Raw genomic sequence first — 26,681 nt, forward strand, 5'->3', positions numbered from 1 at the left:
TACAATATATAATAAAACAATTATTGTTAGAAACATAAGTATGTTCAAAAATATAGTTGAAATTTATTAGGTATACTTAAATTATAATAATACATATGTATTGAATATTGATAAATCGATGATTAAATGGCATAAGAGTGCACACAACGTACAATTGTACTATATTTTGTTTACAATAAGTATTTTTTAATACATTTTTAAATCGTTATAATTTATATTAGCATAAAGTAATATTAAAAACATAATTCCAAGTATGGATTCTTAAAAAATTCATAAAATACACGTTTATATAAAAGTGCACCATGTATATATTATCAATAATACATATGACGTAAATGCTTAACTATAGAATTGTAAATAATTAATTATACAGCATCAGTATTCGCGGTATAACTTTCATGTGAAAATCCATTTTACTATACTAGCCCATTATAATTACACTTTGAGTTAAATTTACCACTGCATAATAAAAAAAATTAAAAAAATCCCCGTATTTAACGTATGTTCAACAAGCTTGTCGGCAAACATATTAACAAATGTATACATACCAAGGCCACGTCGACCACACAGAGTTCCCATCCAGACATTTTGCATTATGATAAACGCAGACAACCATAGCACACGAGATGGCTAGTAATCCGTTGATCCGGGTTTTTTTACTTCAGATGTTTAACAATTGGATACATGGTATTTATATTATGTAAACATACTCGTATATAGCCGTACACGAATTATGACAGTTTTAAATATTTCATCCCCAAACATTATATTTAACGTCACATATTCTATCCCGATGGTACACCTTATAAATACCCAAGACTTAGAGCTTACGAGAGAATAAAATAGATATTAATTTCGTCCTCAAAAAAAATGTATAACGGTCTTAATTTAAACCGTTATGCTACAACGTCCTTAAAGCCCTTCCCTCTCTAAAAAAACCAACAATTCGATTCCAAATCAGTGACAATATTTTGCAACTCATTTTTTAGTATTTGTAACTAAAATTTGATAGATTGTAAACTAATTTTTCTTCGCCACAAAATAAAATTGACTGATAGCCAAGAGAAAGATATCCTAATATTGTTAAGCCAATTAATAAAATTATAAATGCCATAAGTAGTCAATAGATGGCAAATGGAAATTAGGTGTCTGCCTTCGTTAGATTAAAAGTACCTAATACTCTACTGTATTATTTGATAATTGACTTTTTATTAATTATGAAAAAAAATCATCAATTTTTTATGGTTTGAGAAAGGTCAGAAAAATATTAACACCTCGACACCAAATTTCTTAATATATCTTTGGTTAAGTGTAGATATACAATATACACGGTTTATAAATAAATATAACATAATACCTACTTGTATCGTGTATACGTGTTAGACTATCAGAGTATTACATAATTATATTTAGGGTATAAGTTTTAAGACTAACATTTTATGCGAGATTGTGTAAGTTTTACATGAATATTACAAATTATAACTAAATAGCGTAAGATAATTATACAAATATAATATCTTATAAAATGTATATGTTTATGCATTGTCTCTGTTACCGGCAGTATGGATAATCCGGTGTTTTGTGAAATGCCTAGGCATTATATAAAATGCCAAAAATCACTCGGAAATATGCACAATACGAACTTTGCCTAGGTATTATGTATAATGCCAGAAGTGAAATAGGAAATATGATCAAAATAAACAAAATTGGGTATCGACTATTACTAGAGCGCGGTTTTTTGCAAGGATTGTTTTTTATTTATTTAAAATTTACAAATTAATTAATAATAAAAATCTATTATTTTCAATCAATCTATTATAATTTATAAAGATAAAATATTGAAAATGAAGTAACAGAAACAGAAAAAATTACAGAACAACCACAAAACATCGAAAATGAAGCATTACATACAGAACAACAATTAGCTACAACTATCAAATTAAATAACGAAAACGCCAATGTCATGCGAACTAAAGCCAAGGAAAATCTTGAAAATCAAGCAAAAAAAATGATGGCGTGGTCGGATAAGAAGCTATTACCGGTGGCAATTCATTCAACTGTACGTGTTCCAGTTCCTGAGGTAGATAAAGGACGTTTAGATGCAAGAAGTATACTGGCAATTGTTTTAGAAGTAATAAATAAGTTTAAAAATTATGCATTTAATAATAATAACTATAAGATATTTTATTTTTTTTAGGTGACAAGTGATGGTTTTTATCGATTAGGAACTCGGGATGGAGTTCTGAAGCAGTTATATGCCAGAAGTCAGTTTACAGTATGTCAGAAAAAGCTACTACAAATTGACGAGGTTCCAATAGAGACAGAAGTGGCATTACGAACAGTCGCAAAGGAACAGTCCACAGGAACTGGCCAAGGATTTTTTAAATGTATTTGTAAGACCAAGTGCCAAAATAAAAAGTGCATTTGCCTTAAAAATAATGTTTTGTGCACTTCAAAATGTCATTTTTCTACAACATGTTGTAATAAGTAGCTATTAGTTTAAGTAAAATGTATAAATAATATTACTTAATAAAATAATATAATACAATAATAATAATAATATCAATGTATGAAAATATAGTAATAGATAAAAATTAAAAATTAATATAATGTTTTAACAGATTATGAAAAATTGTTTGTTACTTTGCCTAAAAAGAAATTGGCATTTTACATAATGCCTAGGTATTTTATAAAATACTTAGGTTATATGTAAAATAATATTAAACATTATATGTTTTATTTATATTGCCTAAAATGGGTCAGCAATATGCATAAAGCCTAGGTAGTTTGCAAAATACCTGAATTGTCTATATTGCCGGTAACATCTCTACAACATAATAGTTCCTACATAAACAGTAATAAGCTGTATGAACTAGGTTAGATAATCAGGAGTTACTTTTTTATATATCAATTATTGCGCTCTAAATATTGTAAGGTCGATAGACTAATGACGTTCAAAACATTTTACAATACCTAAGGAAAACTTATTAGTTAGCTATAATTTATTATATAATAAATGAATACACTAATTTTATTGTTTTTGTGAGTATTAATACATAAGATGACATAAATAAATAAATATTTTTTCTTCACATTTAAACTTTTTGATAGTCAATTATTCAAAACTAAAGTTATACCAGTTACATTATTATTCACATTCAAACTATTTTACAATTATATCTAATATTTAATAATCCACTGACTAAAAATTCTATTTCAATAATAAAATTGATTGATAATTTTTTTTTGTTAAATATGTGTTCTATATGAAATATATTTATTTTACCTATTCTGTACTATTTATTGCAATAAACGTGGTAATCGTTTTGAAACTTTCGGTGACTACTTTAACAAAGACAAAAATATTTGAATGGGAAGAATAAAAGTTTGAAGAAAATGAAGCGTGTAAAGCTCCACTGCATTAGTTGTACGTTCAGAACTTATCTAAAAGTAGACACACACAGTATCAAAGGAAACGTAGAATTAAATGAAATTTAATTTTCAACAGTTTAGTCAGCAGATTCGGTAAGATTTGAAGTAATGGTTGAATCGTAATTATTTTTTCTACAAATACCCTCCGCTTCTTCGTGTGAAAAAAATGACAAACCAAAAATTAAATGCAGCCATTTTTTTTAATTTTAGAATTAAGGTTTTTATACTTTGTTTGTAGTCCACAACTTTGAATATCGCTCTGTCAAGCTTAAATGAAATCTACATCCTACTAGTATAGTACTCAACACTGAATATTGAAAGCCAAACTTGTTTAATTGTAAAATCAATGACTACTTGTTCGAAATCAGCAACAACTATTATTGGATTAAAATCAAGATTGAACGTTGCATATAATATTAGTCAAAACTCAAAATTCATATTGGTGTGTAGGTGCTAAATAACTTGTTTGGCAGTAAAGAAAATATTAATAGAATATTCAATATAGTATCATGGTGCTCATTTTTCAAACCATATATTGTAAAATGTTAATACAAATATTTAGAACAAAATTCAAAAATTACATCGACAAATATTTTGACACAACTACATAAAAATTCTAAATTTGTTTCTGTAGAAAAACCTATTATAGGTATTCAAAATATTGTCGTTTAAAAGCAATAAATTCTCACCCTTGAATATATTCGTACCTATCTAAATATTTAATGGTGTATACACTTCGGTTATATTTTTCAGTAATGGCGGTAATGTTTTTTCTACGAACACGATAAACGCTTCGTCGTATAGAATGCACATCATTTAATGTCAAATCTAACGCACTTGATTGCACTTTATTACAAATTAATTTTACTGGTCGTGTTGTAATTTGTTCTGGTGTTTTTTTTTTCTAAATAATTAGCAAAAACTTGTCTGTAAATATTTACACTTGCTTTATGGTTATGATTTAAATTGGATTTTAAAAGCACCGTTTCACTTTCATTAGGTAATAAATTCGAAGAACACAATTTAACTGCAGTACACCTCCATTCATAATTCTATTTTTTGATTTAATACATTTTTGAAACTTAAAATCATCGAAAAGTAACAACGGTTAAACTTTTTCACTAAAATACTTGCTTAAAAAAATCCATATTGTAATGTCTGTTGCGTACCAATATCAGATCCAGATCCAGGGTGTTATTAAAATGAAATTTACAACTCTTAAATACAATAATGTTTTAATCTGCATAAATGAAGTACATGTAACTGTTACAAAAAGTGGCTGAGTGTCGAAAAGTTGCTCAGGTCTTCGTAGCTCTGGTACATCTGCCCCTGTTGGTCTTCGGACTCCCTTATAATACAAGAAAATCTCTTGTTGTTGTAATCGTCAACCTTCCAATTTAGATTAGTTCTTGGAATTGTTTTCACATTTGAAACAACAATCTCCAGGATGTTATCGTCCTTACTGGCAGTTCTTGGAAATGCAAAACGACCTCGCCTAACAACTACTATTTTGATTTATTATGATGTTTTTACAAAATATGAATCTAATATTTCGTATACATTATAATTATTAGATCACATATATATTTATATTACTATTGCCAACACCTATAGAAATATTACACATTATATTATATATATTTATATTATTAGTATATCTCGTAGCCCATAACATGTCAAACAACTCAAACTAATAGGTACTAAACAACAAGATATAAGTATCTGCTATCATCAATGTGTTATTCTATATGATACAATATATTGTGTAGTTGTGTACAACGAAACAATAATTATTAAGCTGATAAATATCCGATGATAATGAAAACTTGTTTTCGTCTATCACTCAAGTCAAATTCATACTTGCATGATCAAATGTACGTAATAATAACAATAATGTTTCATAAAATTCCCGATACTGTTATAATATATATTACAACCAGTCATTTAAACCAGTAATTAAATGATAAATAATTAAGTTTTTAGTTTTCAAACATTTTAGTGTGTAAATTGTTTATGTTGATGTTGATGGAATTAGACTGAATAACAATATTTTCATAACTGAAGGTTGACAAATTTGAATACAAGCGCAATTGATATACACTGTCCTACACAAAAACTTAGTTTTAGATGCAATTGATCTATGCCCATTGCCCATCCATAAAAAATATAAATTATTGGGCTCTTATCAAAAAAAACTCAACAAGTGACACGTGGGCCGTAACAGAAAAAATTGTATATTTTTACTTCTTTTTATGTTCATTATTTTCTGGCATCTCTTCTCGTGACGATTATAAATTTACGAAATTCAAAACCTATTCATTCACCTACAAATCGCATCAAATCTGGTTTTCATAAAAAAAAACGTACCTATATGCAAACGCATCATTTGGAGGGATCAAGAAGTGTGTGGTTGCACTCTTTACTTTCAAAAATAGTACTAATTGGCCCACGCCCTGCTGAGATAATGTTCAAAATTAAATCTTCTTAAATGATATAGGTATTAATTTTAATTTTGACATTCATCAATATTGGTATAGGTACTATCAATTATTATGATTTTAATTATTTACTATATTTTCGTTTTTAAATTGATTTTTTCTATTTACATCGACGTAAGAATTCGGAAATAATTTAATGCAGGATAATTTACATATATACGTGTAGGTAGGTATCTATTTTGGTATGGCCTGTTTAAAACATCGCACACCTAAAAAAAAATCAGAAATGACCCCCCGTCGGTAATGTTCGTCATCAATTTTACGCTTTTTGTCTGACATTTTTAAAACACTACTAAACAGTAAACACAAAAACAATTAAACCGACGGTAGTGACTGAGTGGCCAGCGTGAGTGTGTGTACTGTGTACGATTGATACCTACAGCCATGGGCCCATGATAGGTATGAATGTATGATATAGAAATATAAGCTATAAAAATTGTTAACTTGTAAAAGTAAAATTGTAATCATTATGTATAATGTATTAGATGAAACATGAACATCAATACTCGAATAGTTTATACATCATACGTGTATCGTATGCTTATATATATCGTAGCTTATATATTATTAATTAATTTAAAATTATTATTTTATAATTTTATAATTTTCGATTATTCACATCATATTATATTAACTATGATACAATATACCTAGTCAATTAATTCAAAATTGTACCTTGTATAGCCATGTAGAAAAAATTTTGATTAATATAAAATATCTTCTAACTATACATTGTTGGTTACACTGTACTCAATGTTTTCGTGGAGTCCGAGTTGGTTTATTTTTATAATTATTTTTATATGAGATTTTACAAATAACACAATACCTAACAGTTATTATTATTAATAATATTAGAAATGTAAATTGTAAAGTTTATACCTAACCTAAATTATATTGAGTTTTGATTTTGAATTTTCAACTTGAATCTTTCCGTTTTGACTTCGTGTTAATCATAATATTTTTATGTGTTAATGTGTTCATAATCAATATCTACGTTTAATTTAGTATTTCCAGTATTAAAGTATTGCTATTTAACTATTCACGCTATTAAAACAATCACTGAAGTAAAAATAGTTAATAATCTTTTTATTCTATAAAAGTATAAAACATTAATGATTATCAATATTCCTAAACAATTATATTTCAATAGAAAAATTCGGTTAAATTGATGTGATCCAGTTTTCAAATTCTATTTTCCTGTACTCGCACTAAGAAGTAACTAAAAATAACAATCATCAATTTGTTGCAATTAGGTAAGTGTAAATTGAGCTAACTACTAATATTATTAATAAAAATTAATCATATATGTGGAAGTTTTTATCATGAAAATGTTTGATGCTTAAATATATTAATGTATAACCTATATTGTAACAGTACAATATGTAATACATTTCTACATAGTCTATGTTTATTTTAATATAATTTATGGGATATTGTCACTTAAGCGGCAACCACATCTATTTCACACTTTTGTCAAATTGTATTTCACTTAAAAGTTACAAGATATACTATTGTCTATCAACCTGCACAGGAATTAATTATTTGATTTGGTTAAATTAGAAATTGTGACTATTAAGTACATAGTAATGGCTCTTAGAAAATAATTTTAAAAAAACATAATTATTAAAAAAATTTATGAAATAAGTCTATATATACATATCTGACTTAAGCAATTAATATATAGATAATGCAAGTTTTGATTAAAGTACTAACTAGTAATTTTGTCAAAAATATTCCCCCAAATTTTTTAATTATGTAAATCAATATATCGTGTATTAATCAGAAAGTTGGTAAACATTTATTCATTTTTTTTTTATTATTTTTTTTTTTTGTAAATTCATGGCTTGATTTAATAAAAAAAAAGTAGAAACTGTGCACTGTATTTAGTTTGGATTATTTTTAATAAAAAATGTTGGTAAAAACTTAATACAAGTTAAAATGAAATAAAAATACAAAATATTTAACCGGTTTTCTATAAAATAATTAACTATATTTTTATTTTTATATTACATGATTTTTATTTATGTACCTTACTGATTATTAAAATTTTAAATTTTAAATATAAATTAAAATGTACAGCTAATTACCAAATACAAGTTTAATACATAAATTACAATGATTTTTTTCAAAGTTTACAGACTACTATATACATTTTTTTCTTACTTTAATAATTCAACATTAATTTATTAATGTTTTGTAATGTTATAATTAATTGCTATTAATGACAGAGTGATTTTTGTTTTGCAAAAATGTAAAGTTTTTATTTGTCTGAAGAGCAAAAATTGAAAGTTCACTATTTCAAATTTGTTTAAAGCATTGAAAAATATATTTTTTTTCTGGTATAGATTTATGAAGGGCCCTAAAAATGTGGAAACTGTATGCTTATGCTTTAACTGAACATACTTAGATCATGGTAAAAGTGAGAAAATAAGTCATGTATCTATTGCATTAAAATATTCACACTACATCATAAACTATAATAAACTATGTTAACCAACTTTCCAAAAACAGTTTTCCTACACAATTTTAATCATACAGGTATTAATATATTATCTCTAGATGTACTATTAACTTCCCAATAAACATATAAATTAAATTCAATTTAACATATTGTATCATTTTTTATTTTCTTATTATAATTTTTTGCAACCTAAATTTGTAATCTTTTATTTATGTATAAAGTGTATTTCAAAATTCCAGTATAACCTTAACCATAAATATATAAATCAATATATAGTAAATGCTATTTTTCTAAAAGTGATAGATGAAAAATGTATGCCATTAAATTATAATTTTCTTTTAGATTCTTGTTTGAATTCCAGAATTTTATTCTATGGTATTGCAACTCACAGTGTTATTTATGGTGATAAGGAACTTTTGAGACATTTGTTTTAACATAATTATATCATATACATTATACCTATGTTATGAAACAAATAATTTTTAATTTTTTAAATAATAATAGATACAAAATAACTATCAACAAATTTTGTATGTATAAATATTTGTTCAACTATTTTACAGGCATCATATAAAATAAATATCATGACTGACCTAGAAAATGCAGTTGACCGCTACTTGAACAATTATGATGATGTTATGAAACAACTTCCTCCAGATGGGCAAAGACAAGCAAGTCGTTTTTTTGAAATTGATTGTCGTCACTCACATATTTTAAACAAATTGACAAAATTCACTAAAAACCCTAAAGAATTTACATCTACTGATGGACAACGCATGAAGAAAATGTTGATAGAGTCATTAGATTTGGCGGATAGAAAAGTTGACATTTCAGAATGTCTATTGGACATGGTTGAAAAAAATATGCTTACTTTAAATATGAATTATAAAGAATTTAAAACGACAAAATTATGTTTAAATAAATCCAATAAAAATACTAAAAGATTGTTAAATTGGACACCTGATTATAAGGAAATTGATTCAGACTCTAATGATGTACTAAATATAGATAATTCTAGTAAGCGTCCAAAAAGAAATATAACAAAAACAACCACTACAACATCAAACAAAAGTGTAGAAAATAATGCAAATTTGGATAGCAAATCAAGCACTAATCAAAATATAAAGAACACTACAAACAAAAAGTCTAAAGCACATCGACCTAAAAATAGAAAAGTAGTTTCAGAATCAGAAAGTTCTGATAGTGATAATGAATTACAACCAAATTACTGTATTTGTGAAAAAATATCTTATGGTGATATGGTTTGTTGTGACAATGATTTATGTCCATTTGAATGGTTTCATTTTGGCTGTGTGTCTTTAAGAAAAAAACCCAAAGGAAAATGGTATTGTCCACGTTGCAGAGGAACTAATTCCAAAACCATGAAGCCTATAGAAGTAATTCGTAAAGAACTTGAAGAATATAATAAACGTAAAGAAGAAAACTGGTGAATGGTGCAATTCATTTAAAGATTATATTGTATTTAATTTAACTCTCAATGTATTAATAAAAAAAAAACATACATTATGTGTCTATTATTATATTATTATTATTATATTATCTCAACAAATTCAATTATCATGAATGATAATAATACTATACATATTACATAGGATATCTTTTGGTTTTTCTGCAACTTAAATGAAAAAACAGTTGGTTATCCTAATATCGTGTATTTAATAATTTTAAGTAAAAATAAAATTTGTTTGTTTAAGTATAAAACTATACATTAAAACTTTAAATTGTCTAAAATGCTGGTGTATTAAAAAAGTTATTATATAGTAGTAAGTATTAATTATATACATGATGATTATTTTTTTCTGTTAATTTAAAATTCTAAAAATTTGTTTGTAAATTAGAAGATTATAAAAGTAATTTTATTTTATGTAATGGTTAGTACATATTAATTTAAAACTGTCAAATAATCTTTTATTTGTATTTAATATATTACTCTAGTGATGTACAATTATTAACCGAGCTATTGTGTAATATAATAAAAAGTTATTAATTTTATTTTTAAATAGTCTTTTTTTTTTATATTTAAAAAAAAAGTTTTGATATAAAATAAATTTGTTTATGTTAAGATTAAAAATTTTCTAGAGTATAACAACATAATTAAGTTTTTTTGAATTAAGTAATTCTTATAATCATTTATTATAAATAAATATTACATGTTATATATTCCTACTAATCATAATAACAATTATACAATAAAATTTTCCTTAACAAACTATCTACAAAGTTAACCCACTAAATTACTGACTAAATTTTAGCAATCCAAAGTGCCTATTGTTATTTATGTGTTTCATTATTATTAAATAGTTAATACCAAACATAGACCTGAATAAGTATCAAAAAAAATTAAGTAATGCTACTTAATATATTTGTAAGTTTTAGGCCATTACTAATTTATGTACTTTATACCATTTCCAATTTCAAACTCGGAATTTATTTGAACAATAACACAATAGTATACTCTGCATTTATATGTTTAATGTTAATATTATTTTCCTGTCGCTCAAAATTATTTACTCAGCTGTATACCTTTCCAATTTACAAAATCCCATTCCTGAAATATTTTGTTTTTTAGATGTTAAACAAACATAATTTTACACAATAATTTGAGAAACATTTCAAAATTGATGTACTTTCTCACATTCTCAATCAGCCACTTATTATCAAAAACATTTAAATAAACTATAAAAATATACTCAAAACGTGTACTTTCCAATTTAGTTTAGGTCAATCTTAATTTAGTTGAATATAAATTAACGATTCTTTACTACAAGAGTATAAAAATAAATTTGAAGGTAAATGATTTAATATTTATTTGATTTACCACCAAAAGAAATAGATATTATTTTCTGCTTCATGTATTTTATTTAGTTCAAATTTTGATAGAATTCTGTTCCTGCGAGCAATGATAAACAACCAAACATAACGAATAGAGCTGGAACTTTCTTTTATAAGCATTTTAATGATGGAAAGTAAGTGTATATTTTATGCATGAAATATATAAAAAATGTAGTTTAAGTAAATGTATTTAAGTTAGAGCCAGCTAAATTATATTATGACCTATGGTAGTAAAGTATGAATTAAATCTAAATATTGTAAGTACTTAATTAAAGTTTATTTTTATAATTTGTGTTAAACTTGATTATTTAAGAGAATTGTTTGAAATTCAAAAACAAATATTAAACAAACTATTTGTCATGTACAAAAATATATTTAATTTTTTATAATACAATAATTAAACATTTTGAATAAAAAGATACAAAACCACTAGTAGTAATATATAACTTATTACTTATTTATATTGTAAGACTATCTTCTGTGTTATCTGTCGAATCATTTAACAATGATGCCCATGGATCTTCCAACATTGATGGATGAAAGTAGCTTTCATTAATATTATCATTATTCGAATTTTGATATCTCTAAAAAAAATTGCCAATAATTTATTAACCCATGCAATGAACAAACATTTTTTTATATTACATAAATGCATAATAATAACTTAATTAAGTAAATTTATTATTTCATAAATCATAATCATATGCCCTAGTATATTAATGTTACATTAATTTACAGAGATGAATAGCATAATATTAAAATTCTTACTTACATTAGGATTTTGACTTTTATATTTATTGAATTGTGGTCTGTATGAGGAATAATTATTTTGTTCGCGTGGCGTGTAACCATACGAACTGTTTTGCTAATGAAAAAAATCAAAAATTATAGCAATTATTGAAAAAATCAAATTATTATTTTAATAAAATTAGCTACATCTGAACTGCTACTGTTGTTAAATCTATTAGGAGTCCATTGGTATGGTGATCCTCTGCCTCTGGATCGTGGGCTATTGAATCTTGGTGAACTACCACCACGTCCTCGCCAATTTTGTTTGGCAGGTGATAGTTGAGGAGTGTTATCATACAACACAATATCGTCCTTCAAGATTTGTTGAATTGGGTTTGAAGGAGATTCTACATTTGGAAATGGCGATGGGTTATTTGTAGTAGCAGATGTATTTTTTGATCTTATTAGTGGTGATTTGTACTTTGAACTCATTTTGAGTAGCAAATTTTTATAAAATTGTATACCTAGCGGCAAAAATTAATTTAAATAGTTACCTAAATTTTATTAATTTTATAAATATTAATTGCACAATAAATCCATAACAATTCTGTTACAGCGCTTGTACAATAATACAATTAGTCAATTACATTAATATGCATTATGTATTATAAATTTATAAATGTGTAACTGTTAACACTTATCATGAAATTATAACAAATTTAAATTGATCCGCTTATAATAAATATATTATTATTTATTATCAATGTACGTCGTTATAAAGATTTTGTCATGCGAATGAAAAGTGGCCGCTGGTGTGAACGCTCCCAGCGTTGAATTTCTATAGTGGCTTCTCAAAATTATGAAAAAAGCGCGCGTATTTTGAATTGTGAATATATTTACATGGTAAAAATCTTGTATACCAATCTCGTTTCAGATTGAGAGCCCCTGTTTTTCGAAAAAAAAATCATTACTATCATACATATTTGCCAGCGGCAACTTTTCATTCACCTGATAGTGATATTTTAGTGATAACAATAATATTTATTCTTCAGCTTACCTATTATTATTATTTATTATAAATCTATGCGATTGTTTTATACGTTTTAAAACTTAACTGAATATTATCGAAGTTGTATTCTAATTAAAATGCTATCTTCCCTTGTCAAAGAACATCAAGTAAAACAAGCTGCGCGCAAAGAAAGCCAAGGTAACCATATTTTGTCATAATTTCTCTTTATGTGTAGCTTATTATACTAAAATATCCTCATTTGTGGTTCTGTATTATATTTAATACTATACTCGTTACACAATACAATTTATGTTTATTCCAAAGATATTAAAAGAAAAGAGGCAGTGAATGCAGCCAATGAATTAACTAACGCACTGGTCGAACACCTGAATGTTGGGTATGGAAAATTTATTTATTTTTTTTTTCATCAAATAAATTATATTTCTTGAATTGTTTCAAATTAAATGAATGCAACTATTAAATTAGAACACTTGGAGACCATTAATGAAAAATATTATATTAATATTTTAGTTGAAAAAAATATATTTGTAAATGATTAATTTTATAATTGACATTAGTGTTGCTCAAGCATATCTCAATCAAAAAAAATTGGATGCTGAAGCAAAACAATTACACCAAAGTGCTATTGTCTTTTCCAAACAGACTTCTCAATGGCTGTCACTGATTGACAACTTTAATAGTGCACTTAAGGAATTGGGTGATGTCGAAAACTGGACGCGTACCATTGAAAATGACATGCAAAATATCACTACTACCTTGGAGTATGCATATAAAGGTAATTTTCACATGTATGAATAATAAAATATTTTAAACCAGTTTTAATTAATTATTATTTTGCAGTTTCACAAAAGCCTTAATTAATATGGACCAAAAGAACATGGTTTGCTTTCTCAATCTCAATTTTATTTCATTGTCCATTTTTACTTATTTAAAATAACTGGATACATTATTTGTTATAATTTATTTTTATTCCTTTTATATTTATAAATCTATATTTAAACTATAATAGTTTTTATTTTATTATTGTTACTCTTTGCATAGTAAAATAATGACCATTTGTAAAAAAACCATTATAATCAATGATGACTAAGTATCGATAATGGTTACACGTCAAAACATTAGATAACATCAGTATTTAGCAAATTTGCTAAATTTTTTTAACATTAATAAACTCTTAAAAATATTTATAATGCAATTATAACTACTTGTGACTAGTCTGATTTAATTATGATTAATTAACTTTCATATAAAAATACATTATCAAATAAAAATAAGTATGAAGAGATTATAAATTAATTATCTATTAGAATTGAGCCTTTCAAGTTTAAGTCAAAGAGAAAAATAAATATTAGTTATTTTTAAGTTTAATCTTGAACAAATCTATAAATTTGTCTCCATTCCTAGATTTGTAAAAACATAGTGGGGGTATTTGGAAAATAATTACAACAATAATAAACATATAAATGAGACCTATTATTTGTTATAACATGTTGAATACCAAAAATATCATCAGTTTAATAAACAATTGTTTTTCAATTTTAAAAAGTTTATTATTAAAAATGTTAGTTAATATAAGAAGTATTTGGTGGTACAAAATATGATTTTACTTGCAGTTACTAAAAAAAATATTTATATTAAAAAAATCAAAATTTAATTTTAAAACTAGTATAAAGTGGTAGAATTAGGTCAAGTTTAATTTTCAAATAGCAGAACTACTAATTTTAAAAAGTAATCATATTTCTTTACATATTATTCTGTATATAAAAAAAAAATTAAATAATATCTAAGCTCAAATTTAACAGTTTATCATAATATATAAACGTAATTAATTGATAAACTAAAAAACAACTCTACACATTACCCTTCTTTAAGTATTGGTTTCTACAACATTAAAAATAAATTGGAAATTAAAGTAATGAAAAAATAAATAAATAAATACAGGATAAAGGATAAAAATAAATATACCTAACAACTTGAATGTTTTACATGTAAACTAAACACAAAGATATTAAAACAAATATATTTTGTATAATAATAGTCAATGCATTTTATTACATGTATATATAGCATACATCAAATAGAATTCTTGATAACAACAGTAACTTATAATGGTGTACAGTTTAACACTTTAACCACAAGATATTAAAATTACATTTTTTAATTAGCTTACATACAATTACAGACTATGTAATTAAAAGTAAACATAGTATAAGACTTGAACATGCAATCATGTGTATATATTTAGTAAAAGTATGAAACGCAATAAAATGAATTACAAATAATCAATTTAAAAATATATAAACTATATTATTAATAAATAAAAATGATTGTATGGTTGTTGATGTAGTTGCCAGTGGGATAGTAATAAAAAAGATTAAAAATAAATATAGTAGTCCATGTGATGATACTAAAACCAAACAAATTTCATGGAAATTTATGTTGGTTTTTTTTTTTTTGATTATATTTATGTTTTAAATTATATTCAACTATAAAATTTTTATTATCCCTTTCCCTAATGATTATTTACAACGTAAATGTACATACTATTATTTATCTAAATTTATGACTAGGAGAGATTAAGTAAAATAAAAATATATGCAATAAATAATAATGTAATATAATTTATCATAAAATAAATATATATATATTACCCCCCTTCTTAGCAAATATAATGCTAAATCATAACAACAAACGGAAGAAATTGACTGAATTTTGTCTTACATAGTAAAAAATTGAACGCCAAATAGACAAATTAATTTTGAAAAAATAAAATGTTCTTATTGATACATGCAGTAAAAACAACATAAAAACAAACAAACTGATAAACTTGGTTAATTTACTTAAAAAAAAAAAAAAAAAAACCATGGTTTTAAGTATAAAAATAAAAGCACATTTAGTACAATAACAAGTGCAATAATATTATCACAAATTTTTTGGGGAAATTGTTTCTTTTCAAAATGATATAATTTTAACTTAAAATGTACATCTAAAAATATAATATCAATAACAATAGTACTATATAAAGTTATTGTTGGAATAATTCATGTAAAAACAAATATATTAGACAAAAAAATAAATACTTTTCTCTTTTTTTTTCACCATTAATGATACTTTCAAGTTATCTTTATCACAATAATGCCTTTGGTTTAAAAGTAATAATATTGTACTTTTACAAGCAAAAATATAGTTTTGTCCTAAGGAAAAAATTATTTAACATACAAACCTAGGTAGAAAGTAAAATATTTGGAATATAAATCCAAAATTTCTCATATTTGAGCAAAACAAATTATACTGTTCAATAGCCTGGTGGCTTAGGAGCTTGATGTTTTGCAACTGAAATAAAATCAGATATTAATATTAGATATATATATGAGTTTTTTATAGAGAAAAATTTATTCTTACCGACTAGTCTACTATTATAAATTTTATCTACTCTTTGGAAAATTGGAGGCGATGGAATCCTAACCAATGGTTTGAACATAGTAGAAAACTTCATTTCCATTTCCTCTACAAAAATTATATTTTCACATTAAAAAAATCATTTATATTTAGTTAATAAGTTATATTACCCAAAAGAGACATGTTTAAAACAGAAGTTGGACCATTTCGCATAGAAGAATGACGTGTTGGAGGTGTTGGAGGAGCTCCATTAGTTACCTAAAAAAATATAAATAACTTATAAGTTATAACTATGAATTATTAAATTTGAAATAAACATAAATACTTACATTGTTATTTTGGTAGCTTTTATGAGGGGGTACATTTGGTGGTGGTGGAGGAGGCCCACTTCGATGTGGAGGTGGTGGTGGTGGCGGTGCACACACTGGTGGATTCAAAGGTGCTTTGATAGGTGGTGGTGGTGGCCTAGTATTTGGATGTTTAATAGGTCGTAATGTCCGTGATCCCCATTGGGAATTTGGTGGAGGATTTGGAGAGTTCCTCAAAATACTGTCTTGTGATTGATGGAAAGCAGGTAATTGATTTTTACTACTGATGGTCAAGTTATTGAATTGAGGTGCTGTATAAAATAACATTAAAATATTATAAAACTTTACACTTTATTAATAAAATATTTTTATATAAACACATACGTTGGCTATTTGGAGCAACTGGAGGTGTTTTTGGTATCCTCATGCTTTGTGCTCTAGATACAAGATTTCGTCCATCAGCTGCAGTTACTAAATTACTTGAACTAACTGTTAACGTTGACTTTTTTGTGGGCACGGCTGGCCTGATAGATGGTGGTTTTGGGGCTACATTTGGTTTGCCATATCCACCAGGAGGAGGACCTCTGCCTGCCACATTATCAGATACAAGACTTGGGACACTACCTGTCAAGTTGTGACCAACACCAGGTGGTATAATTGAAACAGGTTCAGAAGTACTCTAAAAATTAAAAATTAAACAACACGTACTTATATAAATACAATTTAAAATAAATGTATAAAGTATATTATTTGAATAAAATTACCGAAGGAATAGTTGGTTTTTGATTAAAAGGTGGTGGTTGAGGAGGTGGTCCTCTTAATTTAATATCGTTTTGAATTTTTCTTATACCATCATTTCTCTAAAATTATCAAAATCATATAGTCAATTTCCATACAAAATACTTTCTTTAAACACTATAACTCACTTTTTGTAATGGAAGAGTACTTGTATTAGAAGGAGAGTTGTTTGCTGTTGTTTGATTAAATAATGAGACTGGTGATAAATTATTGGTTGGTGGCGTTTGAATTCTTGATTGACCTAGAATTAAAGATTTATTATTTATTTTATAAATTGGTATAAGTCATAAGTTTTCATAGTAATTTTATCATATTATGCTAATAATATTTTGTAACTATTTTTATTTGACACAGTAAAATATGCATAAATACAGGTATCAAATTTTTCCTAATAAAGTTTATAAATGTATAATGTATTGAATATTGCATGAACTAATACAAAATGTATTTTATTTAGTAAAATAAAAATAATGATAATTAGATGAATAAGAAAATGTACTAGTTATATTAATACCCAATATTGTAATAGAATTAACATTTTATTTTTCATCTTTTAGAATACATATTATAATGGCTTATTAGAAAATAAAATAAAAACAAATTACTAATAAAAATAATAAGTCTTGATAAAAAAAAATTCTTAAGAATAAAAAAATAATCTTTAATTTTTGCTATAAAATAAAAATATTAAAATAAACTCATAGTACAAAATATATTTGTATAGTGTTCAAAGTGAAATCAATCAATATATTATAAGCTATTCATTCTTTGTACATCTATGACAATTACATCCAAATGGAGAAATAAAGAAAAATGTGAAGAAATACCAACCACATAACTAACTGGCATACAAGATGCTAACATTTCCTTTTTAAGGTTCAGGTAAAAAAATTAGGTCATCTGATCAAGGTCATAATATAAACTTTTTTAAACATCAATCAAATCATCAATACCTACACAAATAGTCTTATGTTGGTAAATACTTAATAAATAATTATATTTATCATTTCCTTCATAAATGTTTTAACCTTAATTTTAAGAAATAACAGTAAAACTATGATAAGTAGTTATACAATTACTATTGTACAATTGTCTATAATGCACAAATGAATTTAGATTAAACACAGTTATTAACAAAAGAAACACATGTGAAGCAAATATGACAGTACTGGCAGTAACTTATATTATATTTAAATAAATTACTCGCAATAAAATAAAAAATTCTAAGCAGTTTTGTATTACCACAAAAATATAAGAATCAAATATTTTTTTTATATAAATTTTATAAATATATTAACATAAATTATACTTTTGTCAAATATATAGTTCTAAGTATGTCTTAATTAGTATATTCAAATCTTAAAGATTTTATTTTAAAAATAGAATTATTAGTTTTTTCATAGTTTTCTAGGCATATATATGTATATATATGTTTGTACTATATGATTATATTATCATGAACCAGGCAAATATTTTTTAAAATATAAGGCATTTTTAAATCATTTATTTTCTGATTAAAAAATAAACTAAGTACTTCATGTTTTTCTGAGTTAACCATACAATTTCAAAATTCTTTTTTTAAGATATTGCCTGGTTCATAATACAAAATAATTATTTTTCATATATCTTGGAAAAATAAAAATAAAAAAATATTACTTAAATAATATTTAGTAAAATATATTATTATAAAATATGTATGTTACAAATGTATTTATTTATTAATTGTTTAAAGGCAATAAGATATAATTTAAGTATAGTATAGGTTACTGTTTTATTATCACTTAATAATGTAATTTAGCAATTAAAATTAATTGAGCATATTCAAGTTTATTGATTTAAATTATTGTAAATCAGTTAGATAGAACAAATTATAATTTAAGAAAATTTAACTCAAATTAATGACACAAAAAATAAAGATTATTTACTAATTTCTAAGAAAGTGAATACACATTTATGAGTTCTGTATAACTTGTTCAATTGAGATGTCAAAACCATAAAAAATATATTCATTATTTAGGCTATATTATAGTCAAAGGAAATAATTAATTTTAACTAAAATAGTCAAATGACAAATCATAAAATATTAGGCATTTATAAAAATGTCATACAAATCAGTGTCATTGGTATAGATATAAGTTGTTCTTAATTATTATTTCTATTGCATTTAGAACATAGAAAATACACTAATATCTGCAAGTATAATGTAATCTACATCATTAATACAATAGTAGGAAATTAGAGTAATGATGTAATGACAGATATGGAATAAATACTTATTAACAAATTAAAATATGAATGTAATGATTTCTATTTTTAATGTTGGGTATTATCTATAGAATTAGAAAATAAAATTATTAATATTTTATAAGATTTAGATATTGACAGAATATAATTTTATAATAGTTTTTATTATTAACATTTAACATAAATACATTATTATAATACAATATTTATGAACTATGGTTATAATTTATATATTTGATAAAAAAAATTGTTCTCCTATTTTACTAAACAAATTAGTGAGTAAAGTTAGGTGACTTTTTAATACATACTTCTAATAAAAAAATAGGATCTAAAATTTTTAAATTACATACATATTTATAATACTTCTAAATAGATAGTACTACCTACCTTTAACTATTAAATATTTAGTAAGTTATATGTTTGTATTCACAATATAGGTCAGAAAGACTAAGTCATTTATAACAACATAAGTAAGCTTATTAGATGTTACTATACTAAATAGGTAACCAAACAACTTTAGAATACTATTATAAGTACTTACATTTTATAAGTCAGAATAGTTTTTCTAATATTATCAAGTGACTTTGTCTTTCTGTCCTACTCACCCGATACAGTATTCAATTCTTATTTTTCAAATTTTCTGATTTCATCAGAGTATAATCATACCTGTTACAGCTAATCCAGTTGATTTAAGTTTAGGCATGCCTCCAGCAAATAACTCTGCTAAGCCATTAGGTGTTCGTGCAGCTATAGAACTCATTTCTCCGTTTTTTACAGTACCATTACATTTTACAGGTGTTTTTTGTGAATCTATATCATTAAAAATCAGACTTGAACATTTCACATAAGCAACTAAATGAAATACTACAGGCATGATTTGTGTAATTGAGTCATGTACAAAACACTGATCAATACACCAACTATCACAGTTAGTTACATATGTCAAGACGGCAGACAATAATGCTAGGTAACAACAAGGCAATGGCCTAGAGCAAAATGGAAAAGGAGACATGCTACCGGGTATGTCACATACATCACTAGGTAGTAAGTACTCACTGTTGATGAGCGGGCTGCTCTTGTCATTGGTCACGGTTTTCTTCAGAGGCTTTCCAAGTCTGATGGACTGCAGCAGCTGATCCCTGGCCTGCAACGGGTTGTTGCCGCCCTTCTTGTTCGCGCCTGCACCAAACATTGGCGGTGGTCCAGACGGTGGAGGTGGCGGCGGCGGGCCCGACAGGGTTGTAGAAGCCGGGGGCGGCGGCGGCGGAGGAGGCGGAAACGGCATAGCGGTCTGTACCCGTGCCGGAAAAACAGACAAAAACAGGTAGTGTTAAGTCAATCGTATGGGACACCAGTTCGACGGTCGGACCACCATTCGCCGTTAGGACCGACGGAGCGAGGACACGGTGTGGCGCGGTCGGACCGTGTGAGTAATGTGTGTTGGCGACACGGCGAACCCACCGTCAATGACGGAGTGACGTGTGTGAGTCACGCGCGCGCGACATTGTGGAAGCGACGGCGATGACGAAAGAACGCAATAAGAGGATTTGGCCGAGAGCGGTTATCACTACTCCGGTCGAGCGCGTCGCGGCGACTTACCGCGAGATTCGTATGGACTACTGCTGCTCCTGTTGCTAACGTCGGCTGTCGATCATCGACGGTTCTTTTCCACCGTCGTCGTCGTCGTCGTCGTCGAAGTCGATTTGTTGCCGTCGACGATCGCGAATTTCAAATCGACGGGCATCGCTGGACGATCAACCGGACGTGATAGTCAGCTGAGATTGTGTGCGTACGACGTGCATGTGTTTGTCGTACTGTCGTGTGTGTTTATAATAATTATATCATGTAGCGTAGAGTCATTTCCATAGGGAAATAATTATATGAATTTCTAAGAGTTTACCGCGAAACTACAACAACTGCATCCACCGTTATCGTGTGCGATAATTATTTTAATATTTTATTTCATTTTTTCATTTTTTTTCATCGATATTATTATACTTTAGATCTGTGTTGTTGACAGTCACTGGTTACTACTCCATAACATTGTGTCTTCATAGTGCATAACAGTATAATATATTATACATTATAGTTACTACTTACTACTACTACTAGTATTACTTCTATGATAATAACTATATTTGTAAATAATAATAAAAGACAAATTACAAACTAATATTTATGATATCATGTAGGTGCGCTCGAGGTGACATGACGTACACTACACTGTGTGTGCATAGTGTTTACCACGGGACACGGGTGTGTGCGTGCGTGTGAAAAACACAGATGATAAAATAAAAACACACGCGAACTCGAGCGGAGGGGCAACATGGCGGTGGCACAAGGCCGTCGTCGTCATCATAGTCACCGCCGACGGTGGACGATGTCTCTACGTGTGGTGGCTGTGTTCCGTGTGGGAAACACCACGCACGACGACAACGCGCTCCGTATAATAATAACAATATTATACTCATCGTAGTCCAAGTCCCTGGGGTTCTTAGTGCTCACTGCTTCCGATTGCGCAACATCATTAAATAATTACCAACGAGAATGGGAGAGGGCTTAGCAGACTCAATTGATATATTTTGCTATTTCCAAGTGTGAACTCAATAATATAATGGAACATTTTTCGTTTCCCAACTACGGGGACTCGATATTAGTACATTTTTCTTCTGTGCCGGGACTCAATTGGTGTACTATGCACGAGTGCCGATCACTGGGGCCCCCCTAATGTTTACCGGCTGAATAAGGGGCCGTATTAACAATAGCTTGTTTCCGTATTTGTTTTCAAAGTTCACAACAAATATCAAAATCATAATATTTTGATACGAAAATAATATTTTATAAACTACGATAGGTATATACGGTCTAATACGTTAGTAACAATAAATTAACATATTTATCGAAAACATTTTATATGTAAACGAATTTAATATAAGAATACGGATATATTGTTCCATAAATAGTGTAAAGTCGGGGATGTATTGTTAAAAAATTCATTGGTATCCGGTTTAAATTTTTTATTTACTTAATTATTGGGGTTTTTCATTGCCACATACCTACCTTTATACCTATATTCTATTATAAATATGTGTGTGTTTGTGTATACTATTATGTACTTACTATATCTATTATAAAAACCTTACAATTAAGCAAATGTAAATGTTATCATCTCACTTGAATAATAATGATTTTATCAAACTCCTTACTATGCAAACTAATATAAATATTAATTTGTACTTTACGGAAATCGATTTGAAGAATCTTAAAAAAAGTGATATAGATAATTGAAGGTTTATATTACACAAAAATGTATTAAGCCAATTCAAATAAACTGATATTAAAAAATGTATTTTGAAATTTTTTCACCTTTATAATTTGTAAAGTAATAACTAATAACCAATAAACATATTAGGTTTTATTTTATTTTTCATAATATGATAGATATTTTTTAAATTGATAAAAATTAATAATTAGTAAATAATATTACAATTGAGATAACTGATAGATTATTTTTTGATAGATCATTAGCTATTGGTTCAAATTTTAAAAAATAAATTATTTTTATTAAATTCCTGGGATCTGCATGTTGGTTAATCATACATTATGGTGCTCCGTTGGGCATTTAACAAATTTCTTTTTTGTATAGGGTTTATATTATAATACATACAAATCAAAAAATCTTTAAATTTTAAATCATATGATTAATTACTAATATCTATTTAAAATATATATATGCAATCAATTGTGGTATACATACGGTATAGTTATTATCAATCAAGAATAATTATTTAAATATAATAGGCTAATAGGTAATAATAATTATGTATTTTATGATAATTCATAATTTACAAAAATAAAATAAAAATGTATTACATTTGATAAATAATCGCCAATGGGTATTATTAACGTATTATTCGCCTGACAGCCCACTAACAGTTAATAAATTAATATTCAATAAATCCTATAATTATTAATAATAAAAAACATTACCATAGATTTAGTTATTTATTTTTAAATAAAATAAGACTACAAAATATTCGTCAACGAGTAAATTTCTTTTTAAAACTAATATTTGTCTACCAATAGGTACTAATTAATGGCTCAACTAGAACGCTAGAAAGAAGAATTAAATCATATTTCATAATATTCTTTAAAAACATTACTAAATGCCTTAAGATATTGTAATTCAAATTTTTCTTGAAAATATCTTAAACTTTATGCATATAAAACTTGAGTCATTATTTGTAAATATTACTATCATTATGCTCTAAACAGCCAAAACCTTAATGTTTTAAAACAATCATCTTCGGAATTCTATTATACATAGTCTAATTCAGTTAAGTTTTCATTAAGCGTTTTACATTATACAACATAATGATAATTATATTTTAAAAAGTATCTTAGTTAATAGTTACTTCTTTAAGGTACACAATATTTTGTATCTAAAAATTAAAATACAGATACAGATTCATTTTTAAAAAATAGTATCTATATATAGATACTAGATACAAAAAATAATCTTGATATATTATTTGTTTATAGAGGTTCTGATTATATGAAATTCCTAACTTTTTTAGATCTAAGGTTAAATTAAAAAAATCGACTCAATTCAAACGCCTATCCAAATTTAAACAAAGCTCTATGCGTGAGGCGGTGCGGTTATTAATATACATTATATTATACATTTATAATATAATATAATTAACGAACAACGATGTACAGATATATAATACGACCGCCTTCGACGAATATTTATTTAAATATATAAGTTATAAAATTAAACATGGTACCATTATAGTTACGTTTCATTGAACTCTCGCGTGTATTTTATTTTAGTCTTCAAGAATCTCAGCATCCTTGGCCGTCACCGCTGCACTGCGTGGGGGCCCGTGACGTAGTAAAAGCTCGCGACCAATGATCACCAACATTGTTATTATTGTCACTGAGCTTACACAATAAGTATTCAAGTTGTTTAACAGATAAAATTGTGAAAAAAACAATTTGTTTGATAATTACCTATCAGTTATTATCAAATATATGTGAAATTTAGTTTTGTCGGTAACAGCTTATTTTTGAAATAATAACAATACTAATAACACTATAACTATATTATGAATTTATGATGGTGATCAGACGTGCTGTTTTTCATAGAGCAGTACTTTTTTTAGTGTCCATTACAATAGTATTAATAATACATGAAATTGTACTCATTTTTTGAAAATATTCAAGGCTAATACGAGTACATGGTAATAATATTATATAATTTGATTAATAATTTATATTTTGTGATTTGACGTTCAGCCTTTTTTAATCTATTGACTATTACAACTTATAATATGTGATTTTATTGAAGTTAAATATGTAGAAAACGCATAAATAATTTTTTGTATTTAAAGCTTTATTTTTTAAATAACCATGCATTCAAGTATTTTTTTTATTTTCAATGTATCTACTAAGTTTTAAAATATTTTCACCATAAAAAAACACATTTAATAATTTGACAAAACAATAAAATTATAATTTCAAATAAATCAAATATTTAGTGATATAAATTATATCAATCAATTCATGGACTCGGAGAGTGTCAAATAGGCTTTTTTACCCAGGGATTCAATAAAATCCTATAGGATGCCAAAAATATATGAATTTTGTTTTTAAAATATTAAAAATGTTTTTATTTTAGTTTTGCTTATTTCTGTTTTCTATTGATTACACAGAAGAAAAAAACAAATACCTTATAATATATCTACTCATCTTTATTTAATTTATTCGTCACGGTTAAGAAAATCTATTATAAAAAAATCATATTGTTCGTTTATTGTTCTCAAGTGTGAAGTGTACCACTTATCCAATAGTACAGCAGAATTTTTAATTTACAGAGCATATACTACGGAATGTATAAGATTAAAATCCAGCATTGGATATTCAAAAGCGGTTTGCGGGAAAATTAAAATATCTAACACACTGTGCCGTAATTATTAATAATAATCAGGGCTATAAATTTAATGCATTAAAAATATATAAAATATATACACAGAAATTTTTTGAAAAATGTCTGTATCAAAAAATAAAATGAATAAATTTTAAATTTTTTATTTATATATTACCTTCCAGTTAGATTATATAGATCTCTTTAATCTAAAATTACGAAATTATACTCGGATTACGGACTTATAGATACCAGAACAAAAATAGTCTTATTATCGAGTAACAATTTAATTTTAATACTTACCTAACTAAAAATATAATAGTTCCATTGGACGACTAAAAACTAAGGAAAAAAGCATTAATATGAAAAAATCACGAAAACGTGCAGTTGTATGCCCTACTTTAAAAAAAAAAAAAAAAAATATGCAAATTAAAATTTCGTTTTTGAATTATAAATAAGACAAAAACGACTTTGTCCGAATCCATTATCTTATACAGTGTAGCAAAACAAATGTGAATTAAATTCACAGCTCTGTTAATAACCATAACAACTAGTACCGAAGGAGTAACTATTAAGTACACATGAATTTCTAGCAATAATATGTAGGTATAACTTGAAAATTATATGATTTTTTTTAATTAAAAAACTATTTACATTTTTTGTGGATTTGACAAAATTTGTCAAAATTTGAAATTCAAACTTATTAAAAACTGAATCATTTTTTTCTGCACCAAAAGGTCACGACCATGACTAATAACATACAAAAACTTCCAATTGAATAATAAAAAAGCGGAAATTTTAAGTAACTGTTTTTTTCTACTATAAGTGTCGATTATCGAATGTGCTTTCGGTACTCACTAACAATAAATAACGATGTTAATTATTTAGTAATAATTTTAAAACATTATTCGTGAGGCCTAAAAACTTATACGTAAATATAAAATAATAATTTTTCTATAATATGCAATAACATTTTCAAAATATGTACTTATAATTTATA

At 26.2% G+C, this 26,681-nt stretch overlaps 5 protein-coding genes across 7 annotated transcripts; 3 read left to right on the plus strand and 2 right to left on the minus strand.

The window, feature by feature from the left end:
- The first annotated feature begins 626 nt into the window (after positions 1–626).
- On the plus strand, positions 627–2,491 carry LOC112595888. Its single transcript, XM_025341276.1, has 3 exons — positions 627–687; positions 1,851–2,131; positions 2,198–2,491. The coding sequence occupies exons 1-3, from the start codon at positions 627–629 to the stop codon at positions 2,489–2,491; spliced, it is 636 nt and encodes a 211-aa protein (XP_025197061.1).
- Positions 2,492–7,011: 4,520 nt separating this feature from the next.
- Positions 7,012–9,932, plus strand: LOC112595972 (inhibitor of growth protein 1-like). The gene is made up of 2 exons (XM_025341396.1): positions 7,012–7,183; positions 8,955–9,932. The coding sequence occupies exon 2, from the start codon at positions 8,976–8,978 to the stop codon at positions 9,840–9,842; it is 867 nt and encodes a 288-aa protein (XP_025197181.1). The 5' UTR covers positions 7,012–7,183; positions 8,955–8,975; the 3' UTR covers positions 9,843–9,932.
- A 1,716-nt stretch (positions 9,933–11,648) lies between these two features.
- On the minus strand, positions 11,649–12,651 carry LOC112595956 (M-phase-specific PLK1-interacting protein-like). The gene is made up of 3 exons (XM_025341372.1): positions 12,181–12,651; positions 12,017–12,109; positions 11,649–11,828 (listed from the first exon to the last, which is right to left on the minus strand). The coding sequence occupies exons 1-3, from the start codon at positions 12,463–12,465 to the stop codon at positions 11,703–11,705; spliced, it is 504 nt and encodes a 167-aa protein (XP_025197157.1). The 5' UTR covers positions 12,466–12,651; the 3' UTR covers positions 11,649–11,702.
- A 342-nt stretch (positions 12,652–12,993) lies between these two features.
- LOC112595958 (biogenesis of lysosome-related organelles complex 1 subunit 1) lies at positions 12,994–13,964 on the plus strand. Its single transcript, XM_025341373.1, has 4 exons — positions 12,994–13,180; positions 13,307–13,379; positions 13,561–13,778; positions 13,844–13,964. Exons 1-4 carry the CDS (start codon positions 13,120–13,122, stop codon positions 13,858–13,860), a joined length of 369 nt encoding a protein of 122 aa, XP_025197158.1. The 5' UTR covers positions 12,994–13,119; the 3' UTR covers positions 13,861–13,964.
- Positions 13,965–16,027: 2,063 nt separating this feature from the next.
- Positions 16,028–22,183, minus strand: LOC112596038 (WAS/WASL-interacting protein family member 3-like). 3 transcript variants are annotated; one of them, XM_025341485.1, is made up of 10 exons: positions 21,352–22,176; positions 20,809–21,043; positions 20,419–20,562; positions 17,637–17,749; positions 17,475–17,570; positions 17,095–17,389; positions 16,732–17,021; positions 16,573–16,660; positions 16,406–16,510; positions 16,030–16,336 (listed from the first exon to the last, which is right to left on the minus strand). In XM_025341485.1, exons 2-10 carry the CDS (start codon positions 21,035–21,037, stop codon positions 16,299–16,301), a joined length of 1,398 nt encoding a protein of 465 aa, XP_025197270.1. In that variant the 5' UTR covers positions 21,038–21,043; positions 21,352–22,176; the 3' UTR covers positions 16,030–16,298. The 3 variants fall into 3 exon arrangements, with proteins under 3 accessions (XP_025197271.1, XP_025197270.1, XP_025197268.1); XM_025341483.1 differs by having other exon boundaries at positions 20,809–22,176; XM_025341486.1 differs by lacking the exon at positions 20,419–20,562 and having other exon boundaries at positions 16,028–16,336; positions 20,809–22,183.
- Between the last annotated feature and the right edge of the window lie 4,498 nt (positions 22,184–26,681).

This window comes from Melanaphis sacchari, unplaced genomic scaffold (assembly GCF_002803265.2).
Source record: "Melanaphis sacchari strain LSU unplaced genomic scaffold, SCAv2.0 Contig2_pilon_pilon, whole genome shotgun sequence".
Classification (NCBI taxonomy): domain Eukaryota; kingdom Metazoa; phylum Arthropoda; class Insecta; order Hemiptera; family Aphididae; genus Melanaphis; species Melanaphis sacchari.